Source organism: Rana temporaria, chromosome 1 (genome assembly GCF_905171775.1).
Source record: "Rana temporaria chromosome 1, aRanTem1.1, whole genome shotgun sequence".
Taxonomy (NCBI): Eukaryota; Metazoa; Chordata; class Amphibia; order Anura; family Ranidae; genus Rana; species Rana temporaria.
In genome coordinates, this window is record NC_053489.1 from 681,456,697 (window position 1) to 681,479,951 (window position 23,255).

A 23,255-nucleotide genomic window follows, 5' to 3' on the forward strand; every position below is an offset into this window, starting at 1 on the left:
AGGAAATGCTGGCCTTAGCTAATGACACTTATGATATATTTAAGACCTTGTGGCTCTTATGGATCGACTACTCTACCTCAGATTCCTTAAAGGCGTTGCTAACTCCTCGAGGCCAGCCCTGATGTTTAGACCACATATATTTTTTTTAGGATGACATGTTGTGGTCTGCTCGGTCCACCTTTCTCTCCCCCACCCCCACTTTTCTTCCCCTCCCTCTCTTCTTCTTTTCTCATCTTCTCTTTCTAACTATTTTTTCTCCCTTTCTCTTTTTTAGTGGTCAGATGTTGTCCTAATAACTTTTATTTCACTGGCCCTCATTGCTCTTCTGTATAACATATCGTTAGTTGCCTGGTAATGGCGGAGATTTGTTTGGATTTGCGTTGGGGACGCGTCACACAGTGTTTTAGACAGTGTGAATTGCAATGTTATGGGCATCTGACAATTGTATGTGTTGTATTAATATGTTGAAAAGCAATAAACACATATTTGACTCTAAAATATTTTGGGGATATAGAAGAAATACAAGTAACCCTTGTACAGAACATCACAGAACATCGGAGAGCTGGCTTCCATCAGTAAAGTATTTTTGGTGTCAGAAGTGCAGATCTTTATACTTACGGAATCAAGGAGCTGCAGGTCACACCTGTGGTCACACCTGTGGAATAGACAGGACAATGAATGACCCAACAGATACACGGGGACTGTCAGTATTGACTGTCAGTATTGGACCCTGAGGACTGAGGACTGAACACAGATTAGAAGGAAAGAAGTGTGTCCCAGGTCTCCCCAAGGAGCGGGGGGGGGGGGGGAGAGACACTGGAAGATGAGATTTTAAATGTGCCCAAAAGTCAATCACTATGTACCATAAATACAATCAATATATTTTTATTTTTTCACACAAGAACATTAAAAATGCAAGAAATATAACTTTCATAAACGATATGTTATGTTGTACGCCATACAATACAATTATCTGCATCTGGATAGATCGCACAAGATTTGGATCGACATGTTTCGTCCAAGGTGCAGGGTTCTTCAAGATCCCATTTTCAATATTTCAAAACTTCATAGCAGATAAACAGTACAGTCAATATATCAGTTCCAAACATATATGTATACATACATACATACATACATACACACACACACATTATAGCATGGACATATTCATTCTAATAAATCGAAAGGGAAGAAAGAAATTGGTAGAAAAGCGAATGAAAAAAAAATAATGAAATATTAAATAAAATGGGGGAAAGGGGCAGGGGGAGGGAGAGGGAGAGGGCAAGACAAGTCTGAAGGAGTCAGCATATTGGGGAGACAAGGGCAGGGCAGTCTTAATGAGAGGGCACACATGGGCACTGCCCAGGGGCCCCAGCTGTATGGGGGGGCCCTGCACTTTCTCTAAAGCAGCTGGTCCTTGAGCCCACGCTGCCCCAATGGTGGCACTGAGAGTGATAGATGCAAAGGGGAGGCAGTCTGCCTCCTACCTACTTAATGTCTGTTTACCTGCACTGTCATCATTGTAGGGGCCCCAGAGCATTACTCTGCCCAGGGGCCCTTGATGCTATTAAGATGGCCCTGGACAAGAGGCTACAAAAACAGGGAGGAACCCTATAACTGGTAGTTTGTCTTGCCTCCAAAAACGATATCCAAGAAAAATGTATAATAAGGTGTATTGTAGGCGTACACCCTAAAGCAGGGGTGTCAAACTCAATTTCATTGTGGGCCACATCAGCATTATGATTGTCCTCAAAAGGGCCGGTTGTATCTGTAAGATTAGATGTCCAGCGCATCCCCTCCCCTTACATTAGATGTCAAGAGCCACCCCACCATCAGAAGTGGAGTTCTTACATCAGAGTGCACCCCCCCCTTTCCTTATGCTGCTGCTGGGAAGAAGCTGGATGCATTGCTTGAAAGCAGAAAGTAGGGCGCCGTCGTATCTTAGCTGTCTATTTAGGCCGGCCGCTAGGGGCGTGTATGCTGATTTACGCCTAGAATGCGTAAATCAGCGAGATACGCCTATTCACGAACGTACGCTTGCCCATCGCAGTAAAGATACGCCGTTTACGTAAGGCGTTTTCTGGCCTAAAGTTAGTCCACCAAAAAGATGGCGCAGCCAATGTTAAAGGGGAGTTCCAGCCATTTGTATGTTTATTTAAAGTCAGCAGCAACAAAAAGTGTAGCTGCTGGCTTTTAATAAACAGGCACTTACCTGCTCCAGCGCTCCAGCGACGCGCCGGCCGGGGCTCCGCTCCTCTCCCCCCCTCCCCGGCCGGCGTCTTCATTTTCAGTGTGGGAACCCGGCCGTGACAGCTTTCGGCTTCACGGCCGGGCACCCACTGCGCATGCGCGAGCGGCACTGCGCATGCGCGAGCGGCGTGTAATTGGCCTGGAGATCGCCTAGGACCTGTGACGTGTCCTAGGCGATCGCCTACAGCAGCCACTTCCTGAAGGCGATTAAGCTTAGTCGCCTACAGGAAGGAGGAAGTGGGACAGGAAGTCCCACTCGTGCTGAAGCCCCCACTCCCCCCCCAAAAAAATTACATGCCAAATGTGGCATGTAAGGGGGAGAGGAGTGGGTTAAGAGGAAGTTCCAAATTTGGGTGGAACTTTGGGTATGGACGTCGGTCCCGCGTTGAATTTAAAAATGTTTACGTCGTTTGCGAAAGTCGTCCGTGAATGAGGCTGGGCGTAATTTACGTTCACGTCAAAACGAATAAGTCTTTGCGGCGTAATTTGGAGCATGCGCACTGGGATATGTCCACGGACGGCGCATGCGCCGTTCGTTAAAAACGTCAATCACGTCGGGTCACGATTCATTAGCATAAAACACGCAGACCTCTTCACAATTTGAATTAGGCGCGCTTAGGCCGGCATATTTACGCTACGCCGCCGTAACTTAGGACGTAAGTGCTTTGTGAATACAGCACTTGCCTCTCTAACTTACGGCGGCATAGCGTATATGAGATACGCTACGCCTGCCTAACGTTAGGCTGATCTAACTGAATCCAGCTATGTGTCTATGGTGTCTAGATCAAAAACTAGGAATGGGATCGCCATCAGGAAACAGGCATCTAGTAAGCAGAGATAATAGTAGAGAAATAGATAGTAAGGTGTTAGTATGTGTAGGCATCCAAATGCGCAACCAAAACTATCAAGAGTACAAGTGCCCTGACTTACCAAGAAAGTGAAATACAACAATGAAGGGATAGAGAGGAACTATCAACCATCAACTAGAGAGATCCGAGTGCCACAAAAGTTATATGTATAAGTCCACATAAAGGATCCAATACAGCGGGACACGAAAATCAGATCGATTTTTGGGTCCCAACCCACTTACCAATTGTGATTAGGAGCACCTGTAGGGTCGACCATGTGGTAGGTCCAAAGTGGCGATGCCGCAAACCAGAGGCGCATTTGAGCCTCAATATGTACCAGTGAGAATGGAGGAACGTCTCGCCACGTGCACGCTTGTGGTTGTTTGACTGCGACTTGCAAGGCGTGAAATGGGGGATGGGAGGAGGGGAGGAGCTATGTCTCACTGGTACATATAGAGGCTCATGAGCATTTCTCAGATCCTTTAGTGTACGCCTACAATACACCTTATTATACATTTTTTCCTGGATATTGTTTTAGAGGTAAGACAAACTACCAGTTATATGGTTCCTCCCTGGTTTTGTAGCCTCTTGTCCCCCCAATATGCTGAATCTGTATGGTCCTTCACACTTCTCTTGCCCCCCCCCATTTTATTTTATATAATATAGTTTTTTTTCCCTTCTCTTGTCCACCAATTTGTTGTTGTTGTGTAGATACATATATTTTGATTGAATGATATCCTGCCTCCCTTTCTTTCTTCCCTTTCAATTCATTAGAATGAACATGTCAGTATATGTTATAATGTGTGTATATATACAGTATGTTTGGAGCTGATATACTGTTTGTACTGTTTATCTGCTATAAGGTTTAGAAATATTGAACATTGGATTCTGAAGAAGCCCACACCTTGGGCGAAATGCACCAATCCAAAACTTGTGGGATCTATCCAGATGCAGATAATTGTATTGTATGGCGATTGTATTGTATTGTGTACAACATAACATATCTTTTATGAAAATTATATTTCTTGCATTATTTTTAATGTTTTTGTGAGAAAAAATGAAAATATATTGATTTTGTTTATGGTATATAGTGATCGACTTTTGGGCACATTTGAAATCCCCACCTACATGTTTTTTTCAGTCCAATACTTTTTGTATCTTAAGATAAACACATTTTGTAACAGGGCTTTTCATATATCCAGATAATCATATTAGAGGAAACCTCTACTGGAAATATGGTGGCTGCCATTACTGACATCTCCTCCTGATGTCAGCTCTTAGTTTCACATAACATTTTAGTAAATCAATCCAAATATGAATCAGGGCTCTGACCCTTCATCAGGCTTAATAATCAGTTTTTATATAAAAAGGGGTCACGCCCCTGACAGATAACAGAGTCCCCCCCCCCCATATACAGAGGAATGTTACAGTAGAAAGTCTCTAACCCGACTCACCTTTAATGACTCCAGCAAAAGCACACGATGACGTCTCCACCTGCAGGAAAGATGGGATAGGCCAATCACCATTCTCTATATATCAGCTAGCTCTACTGTTATTGTCATTTGTTAAAGGGGATTTATAGTGTTTTCTTTTCTTTACTATAACTAGATCAGGGGTGTCAAACTCCATTTCATTTTGTGCAACATTAGCATTATAGTTGCCCTCAAAGGGTCAGTTGTATCTGAAAGACTAGTGCCCGGATTCACAGACATTGGCGCACATTTATGCCGCCGTAGCGTATATCCTTTACGCAACGCCGACGCAGCGCAGAGAGGCAAGCACTGAATTCACAAAGCCAGTGCTGCCAAAACTGCGCTGGGTTTCCTAGGTGCAAGCCGGCTTATGTTGAAGTGGGCGTGAGCCATGCAAATGAGGCGTGACCCCATGCAAATGATGGGCCGAGCGCCAGACAGATACGTATAACGAACGGCGCATGCGCCGCCCGTGGACGCATCCCAGTGCGCATGCTTAGAATCACGTCGGAACTACTCCCTAAGATACGCCGGATCACTGCCTACGGCGTGAACGTAACCTACGCCTAGTTATATTCACGTCCTACGTAAACTACATAAAATACGTCGGCTTGTGTTCCCTTTGCATGGATGCTGCTGAGTTACACCTCCTTTATGGGGCATAACTTTACGCCGGACGTATGACTTTACGCGCACTGCGTCAGACGGACGTACGTTCATGAATCGGCGTATCTCCCTCATTTGCATATGTGAATAGAAAATCAATGGGAGCTCCAAATACGTCCAGCGTAAATATGCGCACACTCTACGCCGGCGTAGGCAAGTTACGTCGGTCGGATGAAGCCTATTTTCAGGCGTATCTTAGTTTCTGAGTCCGGCGCATAGATACGACGGCGCATATTTGCACTTACGCGGCGTATCTGGAGATATGTCGGCGCAAGTGCTTTGTGAATCCGGGCCAAGATGTCTAGAGCACCCCTCTCCACCTTACATCAGAGGTCAAGAGCCTCCTCACCTCTAGAAGTCAAGAGTCCCCCACCCTCCCTTACATCACAGTGCACCTCCCTTTGTGCTGTTGCCAGGAAGCAGCTGGGGGAGGGAGCTGAAAAGTGCAGAGTCTGAAGGAGGACCAGAGAAGGGCTGGAGTCAGCTGCCGGAGTCTGCTGAATGCCAACACCAGGGAAGGAGGAGACGAGGGGGTGCTGTGGCTGCACAGAGAGGCGCAGGATCTGTAGGAGGAATTCTCTGCTGCCAACTGCTGAGACCAGGGGAGGGGTCAGAGATTAACCTCTCCGCAGCTACACAGAGAAGCGTAGGATCTGACAGAGGAGTTCTGTCCTCTGTGCTGCTGACTGCTGAGTAGGGATGGGCTGAACGACCCCCTGTTCAGTTTGCACCAGAAGTTTGAACATCGTGAAAGTTCGGAACCAAACCACATTGAAGTGAATGGGACTCAAACTGGAAAAATCAAAAGTGACCAATTATATGCAAGTAATTGAGCATACAATGGTAATGGGGGTCTGGGTACTGCCCTGGGGGGCAAGTATTAATTAAAAAAAGTTTGTCAAAAATAAAAAATTTAAATGAGCAGTGATTTATTGATGCTTAAAGCGAAAGCATAAAAATTAAAAATTAATTTTCAATATATTGTCTGGGGGGGGGGGCTTAGTCTACCTGTAAAGTGGCACATTTGCACTGTGTATAGAACCTGAAGAAGAAATAATTGCATTTATAAAGCCAAAATGAAATATTCCCTGCAAGATCTCTTTATTTTGTAAAGAACAGCTTGGGGAGCCAGTCTATATGATGCGCCCACCACGTAGTGCACTGGGAACAAGATTAGAGATGTTTTGGATAAATTCTGGTGTCGCTTTCACAGACTTTGGATAGAAGTAACAAGGTGAGGAAAAATTGGTCTTTGGGTGTCGGTGGCGCGTTCACACCATAACCTTATAGAGGTAATCTTGATGAAAGCAAGAATTGGTCTTGCTGTCAAAAATTTCATGGATATGCATATGTCAAACAGGTGCAGAATAATTGGTCTTTCTTTGGGTGTTAATTGTGCCCATGAAACCTTCACCAAAAAAAAAAAATTCTTCCAGATGAAATCAGTACCCACAGAGATTCCACATCCCAAAAACACTTAATCAGCCACATTGGCATCATTGGCATCAGAGTCTTTATAGCTGCTGGTAATCCAGGACTGATTCATTTTGATAAATGTCAGACGGTCCACTGAGTCTGTGGACAGACGCGTTCTACTATCAGTAACAAAACCTCCAGCAGCACTGAATACCCTTCAGAAAGCACACTGGATGCATGGCAGCCCAGCAGTTCAATTGTGTGATGCAGATGCTGCTGATGGGATGTGGAAGCTGACAGCCTTCTGCGGCGAAGACTAAAAAAGTTGTGAAATGCATCACTTAGGCGGCCGCTTTCTCCACCGCTCCTCTCTTGACCAACAGAAGCCTCAAAACTACGTTTTCCATGACACTGTAACCTATCAGAGGCGGGAAAAGCATTAGATAAACTCCTCTTTAAGGTGAAAAAGAAAAAATGTAGCGCCAACCTGTAAGTAAAAATGCCCACCAGGTAACCCTAAGGTGGGTAGTGATCCCGCTAGGAAATATGGCTAAATCCTTAGCTTAACACACAGTGAAAAGGATCATAAATGCCTAGAGCTATACAACAGTTCACTCAGGGCTAGATATGAATACTTATAATGCAGTGATGAAACAAAATAACCAAGTCCTGTGAATCTGTATGGCTACAGATATGAACAAACCATAAATAGCACAAAAGTGAATAGTCCCATATATGTGTATAGGGGTGGTTCTTTATATCTCATAGATGTATGCAGATATTCCCTTCTGTTGGAAACAACACATCTTCAGATGGACATTCCTTGGCAAAATAGAAGAATAAAATACTCTTACCAGCTACCGTTGACCCACGTCTCACCATACGGTGGGTAGGTCTTCAAGGCTTGTATGGGCTAAACGCCCTCCAACGGCACAGATGGAGATAGAAATCCTTGTTACGATGCTCCAGATGGATCCCAAAGGGAAGCTGGTAATACTGGCCTCAGGAACGTCCCACGAGATGATATGGAGGGAGAACTCCAGGTTTCAGAGGGAATGAGAGAAAAAAGGAAGAGAACACCTCCTCATAGTGTAAAAAAATTTAATTTAAAAATTCAAAAACTCTCAAAAAGTAAAATATTACACAGCAGGAAGAGAGTCCAGCAAATACAAATGGGTAAATGAAAAAAATCCCAAAAGATAAAAATTCCACACAGCACATCAAGTAACCACAGCAAATCCAATAGCAAGAACTCCTTACTCACTTCAGGGCATGGAACAGTTCCATGCCCCAGTAGATGTCTGTGAGGACGAAACGGGTCGGGTTTACTGGACTCCAAACATTACCACTGCGCAACTGATTTCCTGATATTGGATTTGCTGTGGTTACTTGATGTGCTGTGTGGAATTTTTATCTTTTGGGATTTTTTTCATTTACCCATTTGTATTTGCTGGACTCTCTTCCTGCTGTGTAATATTTTACTTTTTGAGAGTTTTTGAAATTTTAAATTACATTTTTTTACACTATGAGGAGGTGTTCTCTTCCTTTTTTCTCTCATTCCCTCTGAAACCTGGAGTTCTCCCTCCATATCATCTTGTGGGACGTTCCTGAGGCCAGTATTACTAGCTTCCCTTTGGGATCCATCTGAAGCATCGTAACAAGGATTTCTATCTCCATCGGTGCCATTGGAGGGCGTTTAGCCCATACAAGCCTTGAAGACCTACCCACCGTATGGTGAGACGTGGGTCAACGGTAGCTGGTAAGAGTATTTTATTCTTCTATTTTGCCAAGGAATGTCCATCTGAAGATGTGTTGTTTCCAACAGAAGGGAATATCTGCATACATCTATGAGATATAAAGAACCACCCCTATACACATATATGGGACTATTCACTTTTGTGCTATTTATGGTTTGTTCATATCTGTAGCCATACAGATTCACAGGACTTGGTTATTTTGTTTCATCACTGCATTATAAGTATTCATATTTAGCCCTGAGTGAACTGTTGTATAGCTCTAGGCATTTATGATCCTTTTCACTGTGTGTTAAGCTAAGGATTTAGCCATATTTCCTAGCGGGATCACTACCCACCTTAGGGTTACCTGGTGGGCATTTTTACTTACAGGTTGGCGCTACATTTTTTCTTTTTCACTTTTATACATTTATCCACTGGTATGTTGGCTGCCTAACCACTACTTATTTTTCACGTATTCTATTTTGATTAGCGCAATATATTTGTTTTTATTTTTTCCTCTTTAAGGTGTCCTCAAGAGATTTCACCTCTCTGTGGGGACGGAATGAGTTCTGAGACTTTCCCCTTGTAACGGTGGTCAAGGAGGGTTGTCAACCAATAGTGATCCTTTTCCTTTACGGCACGTTTTCTTGGGTCCTTTCACAGGGTTTGAAGCATGAGGGAGCCCATGCACAGCAAATTTGCGGAGGCATGAGAAGCAGACTCCTCGGGGTCACTAAAGATTATAGTATCTGGAACTGCCTCCTCCCAGCCACGTACTACCTTCAAGGGTTTTGCAGATGCAAACCATCTCCTACTGTTTGACGTATGTCTTCTTCTGCTTCAATGCCAAAACTGCCCGAATCCCCCTCGTCCTCCTCCTCCTCCCTCTCTTCTTGTGTGTTCTGTGGCATAGAAATAATGGTGTCTGCTTAAAGTGAGCCTTGAGAGGAAAGGAAGTCCTCCTCTTCCTCCTGCTGCTCTGCCTCGAATGCCCTGTCCATAATGCCACGCAGAGTCTGCCCCAGCAGGAACACAGGAGGGATTGTGTCACTGATGCATGCACTGTCACGGCTCACCATCCTTGTGGCTTGCTCAAATGGTTACAGTACAGTACATGCATTCTTTATCAGCAGCCATTGGCATGGGAAAAAATGCTTAGCCGGCCTGAGCCTGTCATTGTGCAATTCTCACACAGGAACTCGTTGATGGCCCATTGCTGCATGTGCAGCCAATGCAGCATTGCCAAAGTCGAGTTCCATCTGGTGGGCATGTCACAAATCTGGCGGTTTACGGGCAGGTGGAATTCCTGCTGAATTTCAGCCAACCAAGCACTGGCTGTGTATAACTGCCTGAAATGGATACAGACTCTTCTGGCCTGCTTTAGCAGATCTTCCAACCCTGAGTACCTATTTAGGAAATGCTGCAACACCAAATGAAGGACATGTACCAGGCATGGCACATGTGTCAACTTCCCCTGTCTAAGGGCAGACAGGACATTTGTGCCATTATCACACAACGACATTCCTGACTCCAGCTGGTGTGGCATGAACCACCTCTGGGCCTGGCCCTGCAGAGCTGCAAGTATCTCTGCTCTGGTGTGGTTCCTGTCCCCAAGACACACCAGCTGAATCAGTGCATGGCACCTTTTAGCCTGACTCATTGGATAGCCCCTTGAACACTTAGGGGGTACTTGTGGTTCATAGAACAATTCAGCAGAGGAGGGCATAGAGGCCGAGGAGGAGGGGTTAAAGCTGAAAAATCTGGCATCATCACCACTAAATGTATGGATACATGGTGGCACAGCAAGCTGCAGCACTGAGCCCTGTCCTGCATCCTTCTGAGTTGCAAGCAGAGTTACCCAGTGTGCTGTGAACAAAATATATCATCCCTGACCATGCTTGCTGGACCACGTGTCAGCAATTACATGGATTTTGCGGCTGACTGCCTACCCAACGTTGCCACAACGTTGCCTTCCACGTGATGGTACAGAGCTGGAATGGCCTTATGTGAAAAGAAATATGGACTGGGAACCTGCCATTGTGGTACACCACATTCTGCAAAATCAGGGAAGGGGGCAGAATCCACCAGATAGAAAAACAGAAATTGTAGAGCCAGCAGCTTTGACAAGCTTGCATTTAGATGCTGGGCATGTGGGTGGCAGTGACTGTATTATAATTGTTTTCGCTGCAGCAGATGGGGCAGAGAACTTTGGCTGCTATAGTCTACATCTGGTGGTGTGATGCAAGGACCTGGGACACCCTGCGCATTACCATTATCCTTGTCAGTGGAGGCTGCTGAGAGGTCATGAAGTATAGTAGGTACAGACTGAAGTGAGTAAGGAGGAGGAACAGATTGTGTGGCTTTCATGTGATTTTGCCGACAGGCTGAGTGGTGGGAGGTTAAATGCCTTGTCAAGCATGTGGTACCCAAATGGCTGGTGTTTTTGCCACGCTTGATGTGCTTGAGGCAAAGTTTGAAAATTGCAACAGTGTGATCGGCTGCACATGTGTAAAAAAGGCTCAAACAGTGGAGCTGTGGGAAGTGGTCCGGGAGATAACAGCTCCACAATGTCACGGTATAGAGTGGCTGCTCTCTACTCTTCCATGTTGGCTGCCTCGTTGGGGTTGTGCCTCACCCTCACTTTCCTCCTCTGCTCTATGTGGCACCCAAGTCACGTCCAGAAGTTCCCTTAATTATAATTTCCAACACAATCTCCAGAAAACAGAGAGTATTAGACCTCATTCATGGCACTCACACACCAGCAAGACATTAGTATAGACATACGTGTTTCCAGCGACTGGTGACCCGAATGTAGACGGTATAGTTGGCGTTGGGGATAAGAGGAGCATTGTGGAACCCATTATAATGGTGGTTATCCCCCAGGGTGAAGGTTCTGGGTTCGGTGAGGTTCTCTGCAGGAAGGACAGCCGCAGTATAACGGGTCGGAGACCAGGTGAAATTGTACGGGGTGGTTTTGAAAGTCAGACACTCCTTTATTGAATTGTCTTCCTGACCGCCAAAGACAATTATTTCATAAGATCTGGAGGTAGAAAATACAAGAAAAATCTCAGCTATGCAAATTTAATGTGTGTGCTCATCTCTGCTGTCCATCATTTCCAATTGTAATTATTATATTAACACAGATAAAGGCATTCTGTTGAACTCTAAATGCATCATAGTTCAGGATTTTTTTTTTTTTCAAACATTGTAGAAATTAAGCATCAAACATGTAAATAGACAGGGGCTCCATGTTTGTTCAGAGCAAGGTCGGGTTGTTAGGATTTTTAAAAGCCCGGGGCTCCCATCTGTAACATAACAAAGAGCAGATGGGGTGGTTTTCATCCCCTTGTCATCTCTCACCCTTCTCCTTTATCTTTGTTGTCCTCCTTTGGTATCTTTCCCTTCCCCAATGTGCTCACTTAAGCCGGCCATAGATGATGCAATTCTACCATCAACACAGTCGGTGTTCTCCTGGCGGGGGAAGTCATCCCAGCCAGGTAAACACACAGGGGCAGATTCGTCAAGAGATACGATGGCGGATCTCCTGATCCGCCGTCGTATCTGTGAGAGCCGGCGGTCGGATCTGTGAGATCCCACGGTCGGATCTATGCGACTGATTCATAAGATCTCCCTTAGATCCGACTGGTGTAAGTGACTTACACCAGTCGAATCTTAGGCTGCAATCTCCCGCCGGCCGCTAGGTGTCGTCGCTTTTTTTTACACGTCGCATATGCAAATGAGGAGAACCGCCGATTCAAGTCCGTACGCCCGCCCGTCGCTTTTTTTAACGTCGTTTGCGTTCGGCTTTTACCGGCGGATAGTTACCCCTGCTATATGAGGGGTAGCTAATGTTAAGTATGGCCGTCGTTCCCGCGCTGAGATTCAAATTTTTACGTCATTTGCGTAAGTCGATCGGGAATACCGATGGCCGCAATTGACGTACCCGCCGCTAACAATGACGTCCTAGCGATGTCATTTGGAGCATGCGCACTGGGATATTTCGCCGGCGGCGCATGCGCAGTTAAATCGGTGCGGGAACGCGCCTGATTTGAATTGTACACTCCCCCTAGCCGCGGAATTTGCATTCCGCCAGGGGGAGTTACGATCCGACGGTGCAATTTGCGAGGTAAGTGCTTGATGAATACTGCACTAGCCTCGCTAAATTGCACCGGCGGATCGTAAAACACGTAGATCTAGCGGATATAAAGATCCGCTGATCTACATGAATCTGCCCCACAGTGATTATTTCTAGTGGCTATAGCTGCTGGAAAAAGTCATATGAAAAGTCTGACTGGCTGCTTGCACCCAAGTTAATCGATCAACTTGGGTGCAATCAGCCTGCCCATACCCAGCCTCCCTGTTGAACCGGCCTGAGATTCGAACCGTCCATGGCCGGCTATGAAAGTGAAACCATTAGAATTCTGGATAATGGCAAAAGCCTAAACCAAGAATTGAAGGGCAATTCAAAGAACACAAAGGTACCCAGAATGCTCATTGCTTCCTCCATACCATATATCCAGATCTAATACTTAAAAGAGTTTAAAAGAAAAAAGCACAAATAGTTGCCCATAAACAATTGTAACTCTAAAGCCTCATACACACGATCGGACTTCAAAAAAACTTTTCTGTGGATTTTTGTTCACAGGGCGTTGGCCGTGAACTTGGTATGCATACATACAGCAGGACTTTTTCAGCCAACTTTCATCAAATCACGTGGTCTTTGTGCTCTTTTCTGCTGTTTACTGCCACCCTTTGGTCAACTTCTGCTATTGTTGGTTGATTTTAACATTGGTTCTGAGCATGCGTGTTTGTACCTTGGACTAAAGTCCGATGGACTTCTGTACACACGATAGGATTTTGCCCCGTAGGACTTTTGTTGCCGAAATGTTTGTCCGTTTGCAGAGTGAACATTTGTCCGATGAAAACCGAAAAAGTTTGTCCGATGGAGTGTACACACGGTCGGATTTTTTTTTAAGTTTGTTGTCAAAAAGTCTGACCGTGTGTATGGGCCACAGCTTACCATTAATCGCCGTGCTGCGTGCCCCCAGGGGTGCGCACATTAAGGATGACATATAATGTCCAATCATGATTTTAACCACTTAAGGACCCCTTCATGTCGATATACATCAGCAGAATGGCACGGCTGGGCACATCCACGTACCTGTACATGGCCCTTTAAGCCCAGCCAAGGGGTCGCGCGCGCCGGTGTTCCGCGATCGGTCATCCGGAGCTGAAGAACGGGGAGAGGTGTGTGTTAACACACCTTCCCTGTTCTTCACAGTGGCACTGTCATTGATCGTCTGTTCCCTGATATAGGGAAACACGATCAATGGCGTCACAAGTCCATCCCCGCCCCCCAACAGTTAGAAACACATATGAGGTCACACTTAACCCCTTCAGCACCCCTTAGCGGTTAACTCCCAAACTGCAATTGTCATTTTCACAGTAAACAATGCATTTTATAGCACTTTTTGCTGTGAAAATGACAATTGTCCCAAAAATGTGTCAAAATTGTCCGAAGTGTCCGCCATAATGTCGCGGTTTTGAAATTAAATCACTGACCGCCGCCATTAGTTGTAAAAAAAAAAATATTAATAAAAATGCAATAAAACTATCCCCTATTTTGTAAACGCTATAAATTTTGCGCAAACCAATTGATAAACGCTTATTGCGATTTTTTTTACCAACAATAGGTAGAAGAGTACGTATCGGCCTAAACTGAGGAAAACAAAATGGGTTTTTTTGGATCTTTTTGGGGGGTATTTATTATAGAAAAAAGTAAAAAATATTGTTTTTTTTGTTCAAAATTGTCGCTCTATTTTTCTTTATAGAACAAAAAATAAAAACCGCAGAGGTGATCAAATACCACCAAAAGAAAGCTCTATTTGTGGGGGAAAAAAGGACGCCAATTTTGTTTGGGAACCACATCGCACGACCGCGCAATTGTCAGTTAAAGCAACGCAGTGCCGAATCGCGAAAACTGGCCAGGTCCTTTACCTCCATAATGGTCAGGGTCTTAAGTGGTTAAAGCCACCGCCTGGCCATCATTCTGCTATAGGCTGGGAGAGAAGGTGGTAAAGTGTTTGGAAAGGTGGATAAGAGACACTGGAACCCTGAAGATTTTTACAGAGAATCTTATACTGGGGCTGGCAGCTTCTGAACACCACAGAACTTCCATAATCACATTGGGTTCTGATGGGGTTGAGCGAGTTAAGAAATTAAAGCGCCACTCCATAATACTGAAGTCTAAATAGTTTATTACAAATAGAGTGACTCTATCACTGGAGAATCTAAAAGCAGCAAAGTCTCAAAACGCGGTCCACCAGAAGTTGGCGGTGTCAACAGGAGGTGTTAATAAATTTCAAAAAAACTTTTAGATGGGCATCTTAGTGAATGCAGTACACAGGGATATGAGAAATGGTATTCACATAAACACATACAGATACAAACACAGGTTAAACTGGATGGACTGGTGTCTTTATTCAACCTTACCAACTATTATCTATGAAAGTATAGAGCATCTTATTCTACAGTAGAGAGGCAAAAAATTACCACTCACAAGATTACATGCCGATGTCTAAAGAAAGCCGATGCAGACTAAATCACATAGATCAGCTGCACATTATTAACGTTGGTATTGTCATAAAATTGTTCCCAATGACACCCTGGAAGCCCCTCCTGGGGCCTCCTTCCTCTGCCACGTTTCACCCTAGGGATGGGCTCTCTACAGGTAAGCATGCCTCCAAGATGAAACTCAATAACAGTAAAGGTCCCAAGCTGGGCTTCCAGCGTTCACATCCAGAACAATGACGTTTTATGAAAATGCCGACATCAGAGTGGCGTGATGCAATTTTCTTTTTGCACGCTGAGCAAACATTTCTCACCTGATTGGCCCATTCAGATTAGGAACTGGGTAGAGCTGCAAAGTGTCATCATGTAAGGTCTTCTCCATGTGGAGAGGAGGATCTGGAAAGGAAGATTCAGGAATCTGATCAGGAAACAGAACTGATCTGCTGGGCGCCGGTAATGACTATCTGACCACAGATGATATGGAAACTGAAAACTTAGAATTAGTTTAGACTTGGACCAAACGTTGGGTAATGGTTGCTTTCAGATATCATTTGATATAATTTATAGTTTAATTCATGAAAATGAGAGTAAACGGAGTGACTTCCTTCTGCATCCCTGTATTCAGTGCCTGGGCAAGGTCATCCATTTGTATAAAGGTTAGAATTTGTACTAGTTACAGTAGGTGCTGCCCTAGAACGGGAGGGTTATGCCTCGTACACACGACCGGTTTTCCCGACGAGAAAAATGCAATTTTTTAGATTGATCAGGAAAACGGTTGTGTGTATGCTCCATGGCCGTTTTCCCGACGAGAAAACGGCCCGCAAAAAAAAATTGAACCTGCTCTATTTTTTCCCATCGTGTTTCCCATCAGTCTTTTTCTCATCGCGAAAACCGCTCGTGTGTATGCTTTTCCAAGGGGAAAAAAAAGCGCATGCTCAGAATCAAGTATGAGACGGGAGCGCTCATCCTGGTAAAACTAGCGTTCGTAATGGAGATAGCACATTTGTCACGCTGTAACGGACTGAAAAGCACGAGGCTGAAAAGCGTGAATTGTCTCTCACCAAACTTTTACTAACACGAGGATCAGCAAAAGCAGCCCAAAGGGTGGCGCCATTTGAATGGAACGTCCCTTTTATAGTGCCGTCGTACGTGTTGGACCACACAGCGCTTTGGTCAAGTGTTTTTTGACTGAACGTGTGTATGCAAGGCAGGCTTGAGAGGAATCACGTCGGGAAAAATGTCGGGTTTTGGCATGTCAGGAAAATCAGTTGTGTGCACAGGGCATTAGAGTTAATGCCTTTCCTGGTTCTTTGGTTTTAGCCGGTTATCTTTGGGTCCAACTCACTGATCTTGTGATATAAAGGAGGGACAGTGGTCCAGAGCAGAGAGGCCCATAGCCTGTAAGAGAACCCTATAAGGGAGAAGATCCGAGGGTCCCCCAACCCCCCGGGAGGAGCAGAGGAATTTCACTTGCCACTGCCGTGATGTAGAAAGTCATCAGTACCTGGAGTTTATCCCCAAAGATTCCAGCACTGGGAAATGTTGCTATTGGATCCTATTCTTTGTACATGAACTCTACCTTTGCAGGTATGCTGAGGCAGCACACAGCCTGAGTTAGGAGTAGAGATATAGGAAAAATCTTTTTCTTGCATGTTGGACTTAAAGATGTTAATTTTACACTTTTGTAAGTAAAGGTTTGAAACTTTTTTCCCATCTGGTCTGAAGTTAACTGGCACACATAGTCTGTAGTTCGGGTCACTAGACACACTGGGGTATGAAAACGTCAGTACCAAAGTTGGTGCAGTGTGCAGATACAAGTGGTCACCCATGGTAACAGAAGTCTACCAAGCAGCCTGTCATTAAGTGTGTGCCTGAGATAGGTGGGATAGCCTCTTGCAGGAGGGAGTTGCTGTTGGTGCTCTCTCTGTGAGTGGTCTGTCTCACATAGCCACCGAGGTCTCCGGGCTATAGATAGGTATGGAAGAGTCAAGTGAAGTTTAGTGCATGCATAGAGACCATGGAGACCACGCTGGGTGCAGGGCTTGACCACATACTGTTACTGGTCTGGGAGTGAGGGAGTGGTGATTTGCTGTATAGGTGGATGTGGACAAGGCTCATCATGTCCCTCCTAAATGCATATTACAGAGAAGGTGTACTTTGTCTTGGGGACCCAAGAGTTAAATGGAGAACAGATATGGTGCAATTGTACACAGGGTACATTCATTTTGAAAAGCAGAGGCCCACCTTAAGTTTGAGCATTCTCCCCACAGCGGCCTTAGCCTTGTCTCAGGGCATTGATAAAAATCAGCACAGAACAAAAGGTACCCCATGTGTGATACAGTGATTCCATCCCAAGTGCGCAGCATAGACCAGAAGAGCCCACCCTGTAGGTATGTCCTCTTGTGTGACCCACACTTGGCGCTAAATACGTTTTTTTTGGTTGACTCATATTTATTTATTTTTAATTTTTTTATTAGAAAATAATTTATGTATAAAACAAGCCAACATTGGTCATACAACCAGTTTCCTCCAAGGAGAGCAACAGCAATAAAAACATACATCTTGCCTTATTTTTTCACTTTCACCCTAGCCGTTGGGTGACTGTATAAATTGTTTACCCATTTCATAAATCTGGGTACCAGACCTATATTCCGCAATGTATCCATCATAAACCCCCAGTCGACTCGGTCAAATGCTTTTTCTGCATCTATTGACATGAGTACGACTGGGGGTTTCTTCTCTTTGGGCCAGATTCAGAAAGCATTTACGTTGGCGTATCTCCAGATACGCCGCCGTAATTTCAAATGTGCGCCGTCGCATCTTTGCGCCGATTCACACAGCGACATACGTCCAAAAACATGGCTTCAGCCGCCCGACGTAGCTTGCATACGCCGGCGTATCATGGGCGCATTGTTACGCTGGACGCATTCGGCGTTCCCATTCTAAATATGCAAATGACCTAGATACGCCGATTCACAAACGTACTGGCTCCCGGCGTATTAATATACGCTGTTTACGTAAGGCATACGACCGGTGTAACTTTACCCCTCATAAAGCAGGGGTAAGTCATGTTAAGATATGGACGTCGGAACGACCGTCTAAATTTACATTGTTTACGTAAGTCGTACATGAATAGGGCTGTGCGTAAGTTACGTTTACGTCGTAAGCAGTGTTCGACGTATCTTAGGCATTCTAGCCGACGTGATTTTGAGCATGCGCACTGGGATACGTCCACGGACTGTGCATGCGCCATTAGTTTTGGCCCCTCATTTACATGGGGTCACGGCTCATTGTAATACAACGCGCCCACTGCCTTGATAATTTGAATTAGGCGGGCTTACGCCGACCCATTTATGCTACGCCGCCGTAACTTAGGGCGCAAGTTCTTTCTGAATACGGTACTCGCCTCTCTAAGTTACAGCGGCGTAGCGTATATGAGATGCGATACGCCCGCCGAAAGTTACGCCATTCTTTCTGAATCTGGCCCTCTATCTTTATGTAGTAACAGTATGGTTCTTATGGAATTATCTCTTCCCTCCCTTCCTTTTACAAAACCCGCCTGGTCCGCATTTATTAGGTCAGGCATTAAGGTTTTTATCCTCATTGCCAATATTTTTGCATATACTTTTATATTCGTGTTTAACAATGCTATTGGCCGGTAGTTGGAGCAAAGAGCTCCATCTTTTCCAGTTTTTGGTATAATTGAAATATTGGCAAGGAGAGATTCCTTCCTTTTTTCTTCTTCTTCTATTTTATTTAGATATTTACATAATTCTGGGACCAAAAGTTCTTACATTTTTTTATAGTACTTAATCGGTAATCCATCTGGACCTGGGCTTTTTCCACCTGCTGTTTCCTGAAAGCTTTATATATTTCCTGAGTAATTGGTTCCTCTAAGGCCCCATACTCACGACCAAACATGTCTGCTGAAACTGGTCCGCGGGCCAGTTTCAGCATACATGTTCGGTCGTGTGTGGGCGCGAGCGGGCCGAATTCCAGCAAACATTTGCCCGCCGGGCCTTTTTCCAGCAGACAAATATTCCTGGACGTGTTTTAAAACCGCCCGCTGGAATCCTGCCCGCTCGGACATGTACGGTCGTCAGTACAGACCTACCGTACATGTCCAGGCGCCCGCCGTCCCTCGCATGCGTCGAATGACTTCGACGCATGCGTGGAAGCATTTTAAAGGCGGGCCGCCCACGTCGCTGCGTCATTGTCGCGGCGACACCGCGTCATCGACGCGGCGACACCGCGGACACGCCCCGCGTATTGTTTACGCGCGGACTTCTGTACGATGGTGTGTACAACCATCGTACAGAAGCCCTCTGGCAGACATGTATGGTGAAAACGGTCCGACGGACCGCTTTCACCATACATGTTTGTTCGTGTGTACCCGGCCTAAGAGTTTAGCATTCTCCTGAGAGATCTTTGGTAGAATAACTTCCTTCAAATATTCCTGTATTTTAGTTCTTCTATTTTCCTACTGCTGTCGAGTCTCGTTCATTCTAATAGAATACAATGTACTATAATATGTCTGGAAGACCTTTGCGATTTCAGAGGTTTTATATTTCATCTCTCCTGTCTGGCTCTTTATTTTTTCGATATCATTTATATATTTTTTTTCTTTGGATATTCTGGGCAGGTATTTCCCAAGGTTTATTTCCCCACCTATATCTTTCTTTTACTACGTTCTTAAATATTTTTCTAGTTTCCTGTTCCATCAAGTCTCCAAGCTGGGCCCTCTTAATCACAATTTTTTTATATATTTCCCTGTCTTGATATGTTTTAGGTTTTTGTTCAAGTTCATGTAACTCCTTTATTGTGTTTTTCATCGTTAGTTCTCTTGCCTTTTTTCCCTCGTCCCTATGGAGATTAATTTGCCCCTAATGAATGCCTTATGGGCTTCCCATATTGTTGTCGAACTCACTTCTGGCGCTAAATGAGTTAATGGGAAAACATGGAGGAATGGTTAATCTTTAGTGCACCCCTACACAGTGTCCAGAGAAAAGATGTCAAAAAAGATGTCAAACTGTGTTTCCCTTACCCTACCTTTATTATACATGCGTTTGTATGTGTCTGTGTGGGTGCACAGTGTGTACAATGTTGGTGCGTGCACAGTGTGTTCAGTTTGGGTGTATGCAGTATCAGGACAAGATCATCCATTGCCCAGGGCAAAGATGCCAACCCCCCCCCCCCCTTAATTATGTGTGAGCTTATGGGGAGGAGGGGGAGAGAGAGCACAGTCCACACCTCCTCCTGGCTCTCTCCTCCTCTCCTTGCTGATTTTATAGCTGGTGTCATGATCAATTAGTGCACCTGTTCCTCATTCCAGCACCTGGGTGTTGACTGTTGCTTTTCCCCTGTCGGTGTTCACCTGTTAGCTGATTGATCTGGTTAGTCACCTGGTATAAGCAAACCGAATACTCTATCCCTCGCTTGTGATAGAGACAGACTTCCATGCATTGTTCTAGATCAAGCCTCGCGTTAGTCTGTCGTGCTTGCTGTTGGATCTCCTATGTATGACCCGGATTGGATACTGGATTATCCCCTGAACTTAGCATGCCTTATTACCTGAACTGCCTATGAACCATGCTTTCTGTCTGCTAAACTGCAAGTACCCGTTTGCTATGCTCAGTTTGCATCTGCCCTGGCGTGGTAGCCAGGCACTATAGCATTGTGTATAAGTCCTGGGGGCAACCTAGTACCAGTAGGCCTGCTTGTCTTAAGGGAAAGGGGGCTGCTATAGTTGAAGCACACAGTAGCAGCTATAGTGTTTGACCACCTGCGTTGGGGTAGACGTGACAGATGGGCTGACAGAAGTAGTGATGCCCCTGTCACTACTCCTGTTAGCCTTATAGTAGATGGAACTTGTGGCACCCCCAATCCCTACAATACATGTTGTGCCCAGTGCAGCCCCTCCTTTAGCCCACCCCTTGTCCCAGGCCTGTATCCAGGCACCATCATATGTGAGGTCCCTCAGCTATAGCTCATGGAATCCCTAGCATCCTTTGGGGGAACCCTAGGGTTCCACGAATCCCTGGTTAAGAATGGCTTCTATAGCCGATCATCAAGTCTCTGTAGCAAATTGGTGTCAGTGGTGAACCTTCCATTGTGACACAAGATCAAACATCCACTGCTTCAAACCTATGAATATTTATTGTTCTACCAAACAGCTTACAATTCCCATGTCTGCCAGTGTACTCACCTCCAATATCAATCTCAATGTTCTCAGTTGTAACCTCCTTAGCCCCAGATGTTGTGAGTCCTCGGAGGGCGATGGTGTAGTTAGTCCCATACTGGAGGGGGATTTTATATTCTGTCACATTGGGTGGAAACTGGAGAGACTCATCCACAGCAAAGGACACGTTGTAATCCCTCGAGGCTGAGATATTCATCTACAAGGAATTATATCTTATATGACTCATTTGATGACCATGTAGTAAAGATTAAAAATAAGCAAATTGGTTCTTTAGTAAGCTGGAAATAAATATATGATGCCAATTTTTACATTTATATAATGTATTTTTATAATTGTTTTAGCTTAATAACATTCTTTTAGGGTACCATTGACACAGGATTTCTAGAGCTTCATGGGTTATCTGAAAGGAAAACACTTCTCTGCACTAGCTGCCTTATTCTAGACACTGAAGGAAATCTCAGAAGGGCCACAAAGCTACCGAGCTCCCTAAACAGCCGGATATTTCATCAGGAGGTAAGGCGAAACTAGAGACGTGGAATGGATCCAAAAACTCCACCTACATTTTATTTTTTAGTCCTAATCATAATAGATACAATAGCAAACTATGTATAAACCATTGTCGATTGTCTCTCTATGGACTCTACTTTCATGACAGATACAATTGATAAGTATGAATAGCATTGGCTGGCCGGTAGAAGGCTACAACCACTTAGATCTGCTCAGCTGTCATTGGCACAATGATGGTCAACCTCAGAATATTATTATTTCTTATTGGGTTTCCAAGGCCTGGCTACTCTTGGAGTACTTTCCTTGCACTGAAACCAATGATAGGGCACTATTCCTCCCACTGATACCTATGATAGGGCACTATTCCTTCCACTGACACCAATGATAGGGCATTATTCCTTCCACTAATACCAATTATGGGGTACTATTCCCTCTACTGACCTATTGTTGGACAATATTTGGACTTTGCTAATGCCAAATTTGGGTTGAAGAGAAAAGTAATTTTAGTAAAATAATTTGTCTCAACAAGAAGACTCTGTGTGATAATATTTCATAAGTGTTCAACAAAGCCAATGCTTTGGACGTTAAGTAATAGATGTGGTGAAAACCTGGCCATCATGGTCCTGAAAGCTTACATGTAGACAAGGTGTGTGATTACTCCTTAGGAAGTGGGGTTAACTATGTAAGTACCAGGAGGATGGAAAGACTAGGCCTCAGGCTGCCATCCATACATAGGACAGCATTGGTTTGGGCTGATCGACATGTGACACCCTGCAACCTGTATGTAAAGGCTGGTGCCGGGCAGGTTAATAAAGACTATGTGGAACTGGACCAGGCACCAGCCATCTTACAAGCCTATCCTGCCTCCACCTAAAAACTGTGCCTTCTCCATCAACTAATCCCTCAGAGTTATTACCTTCTTACCACTCGCCCTTCCCCTTTAAATTGTAAGCTCCTATGAGCAGGGCCCTCAGATCCTCTTGTACCAGATTGTAATGTAACTGTACTGCCTCCCTTTATCTTGTAAAGCATTGCCAAAATGTTGGTGCTCTATAAATGTTATACAACAATATTAATAATAGTATGTCAGGGCAGTGGCTCCTCCCCCTCCCTCTAAAAATAGCTCCACCCAGAGGTCTCATTCAGGGACAGATGGGTTGGTTTACTAAAGCATAATAGGTTGTTCACCTTGCAAGGGAATGTAGTGAAAAATCACTTTGCAAAGAATACCCAATCAAGTGCAAGGAAAGTAAAAGAAAAACTGGATTTCTCCTTCATTCATTGACCATTGGGTTATATCACCTCTGCAGGAGTAGGACTAGGCAGAACATAAAACTTTGCTATGCCCCATGGGGCATCCTCAGTCAGTATATAACCCACTCCCTGCTCTAGGTACTCTGTTTTTTTCTATCTAGTACAGACCAAGATGCTTGCTGGGATCTTTTTTGTCCTAGCAATTTTTTATTTTTTTATTCCTTCCATGCTTCTCCTGGGAGATCTAGATCCAGTGGCCTCCCCAGTCCAGCCAGCGAGCGAGCATGCACAGACTGCAGCGCAGACTGCTGCTACTTGCCTGAAGGATCCCATCCTC

The 23,255-nt window shown here is 44.8% G+C and overlaps 1 protein-coding gene across 1 annotated transcript in view; it reads right to left on the reverse strand.

The window, feature by feature from the left end:
• Window positions 1-460: 460 nt before the first annotated feature.
• The window catches only part of LOC120924666, a 61,442-nt gene continuing 38,647 nt past the window's right edge, over window positions 461-23,255 (reverse strand). The window contains exons 7-11 of the mRNA XM_040335662.1: window positions 21,164-21,353; window positions 15,273-15,354; window positions 11,173-11,428; window positions 4,553-4,592; window positions 461-643 (exon numbers count right to left, since the gene is read on the reverse strand). Of these exons, the coding sequence (XP_040191596.1) occupies window positions 615-643; window positions 4,553-4,592; window positions 11,173-11,428; window positions 15,273-15,354; window positions 21,164-21,353 (597 nt within the window). The 3' untranslated portion in view covers window positions 461-614. The remainder of the gene's footprint in view (window positions 644-4,552; window positions 4,593-11,172; window positions 11,429-15,272; window positions 15,355-21,163; window positions 21,354-23,255) is intronic.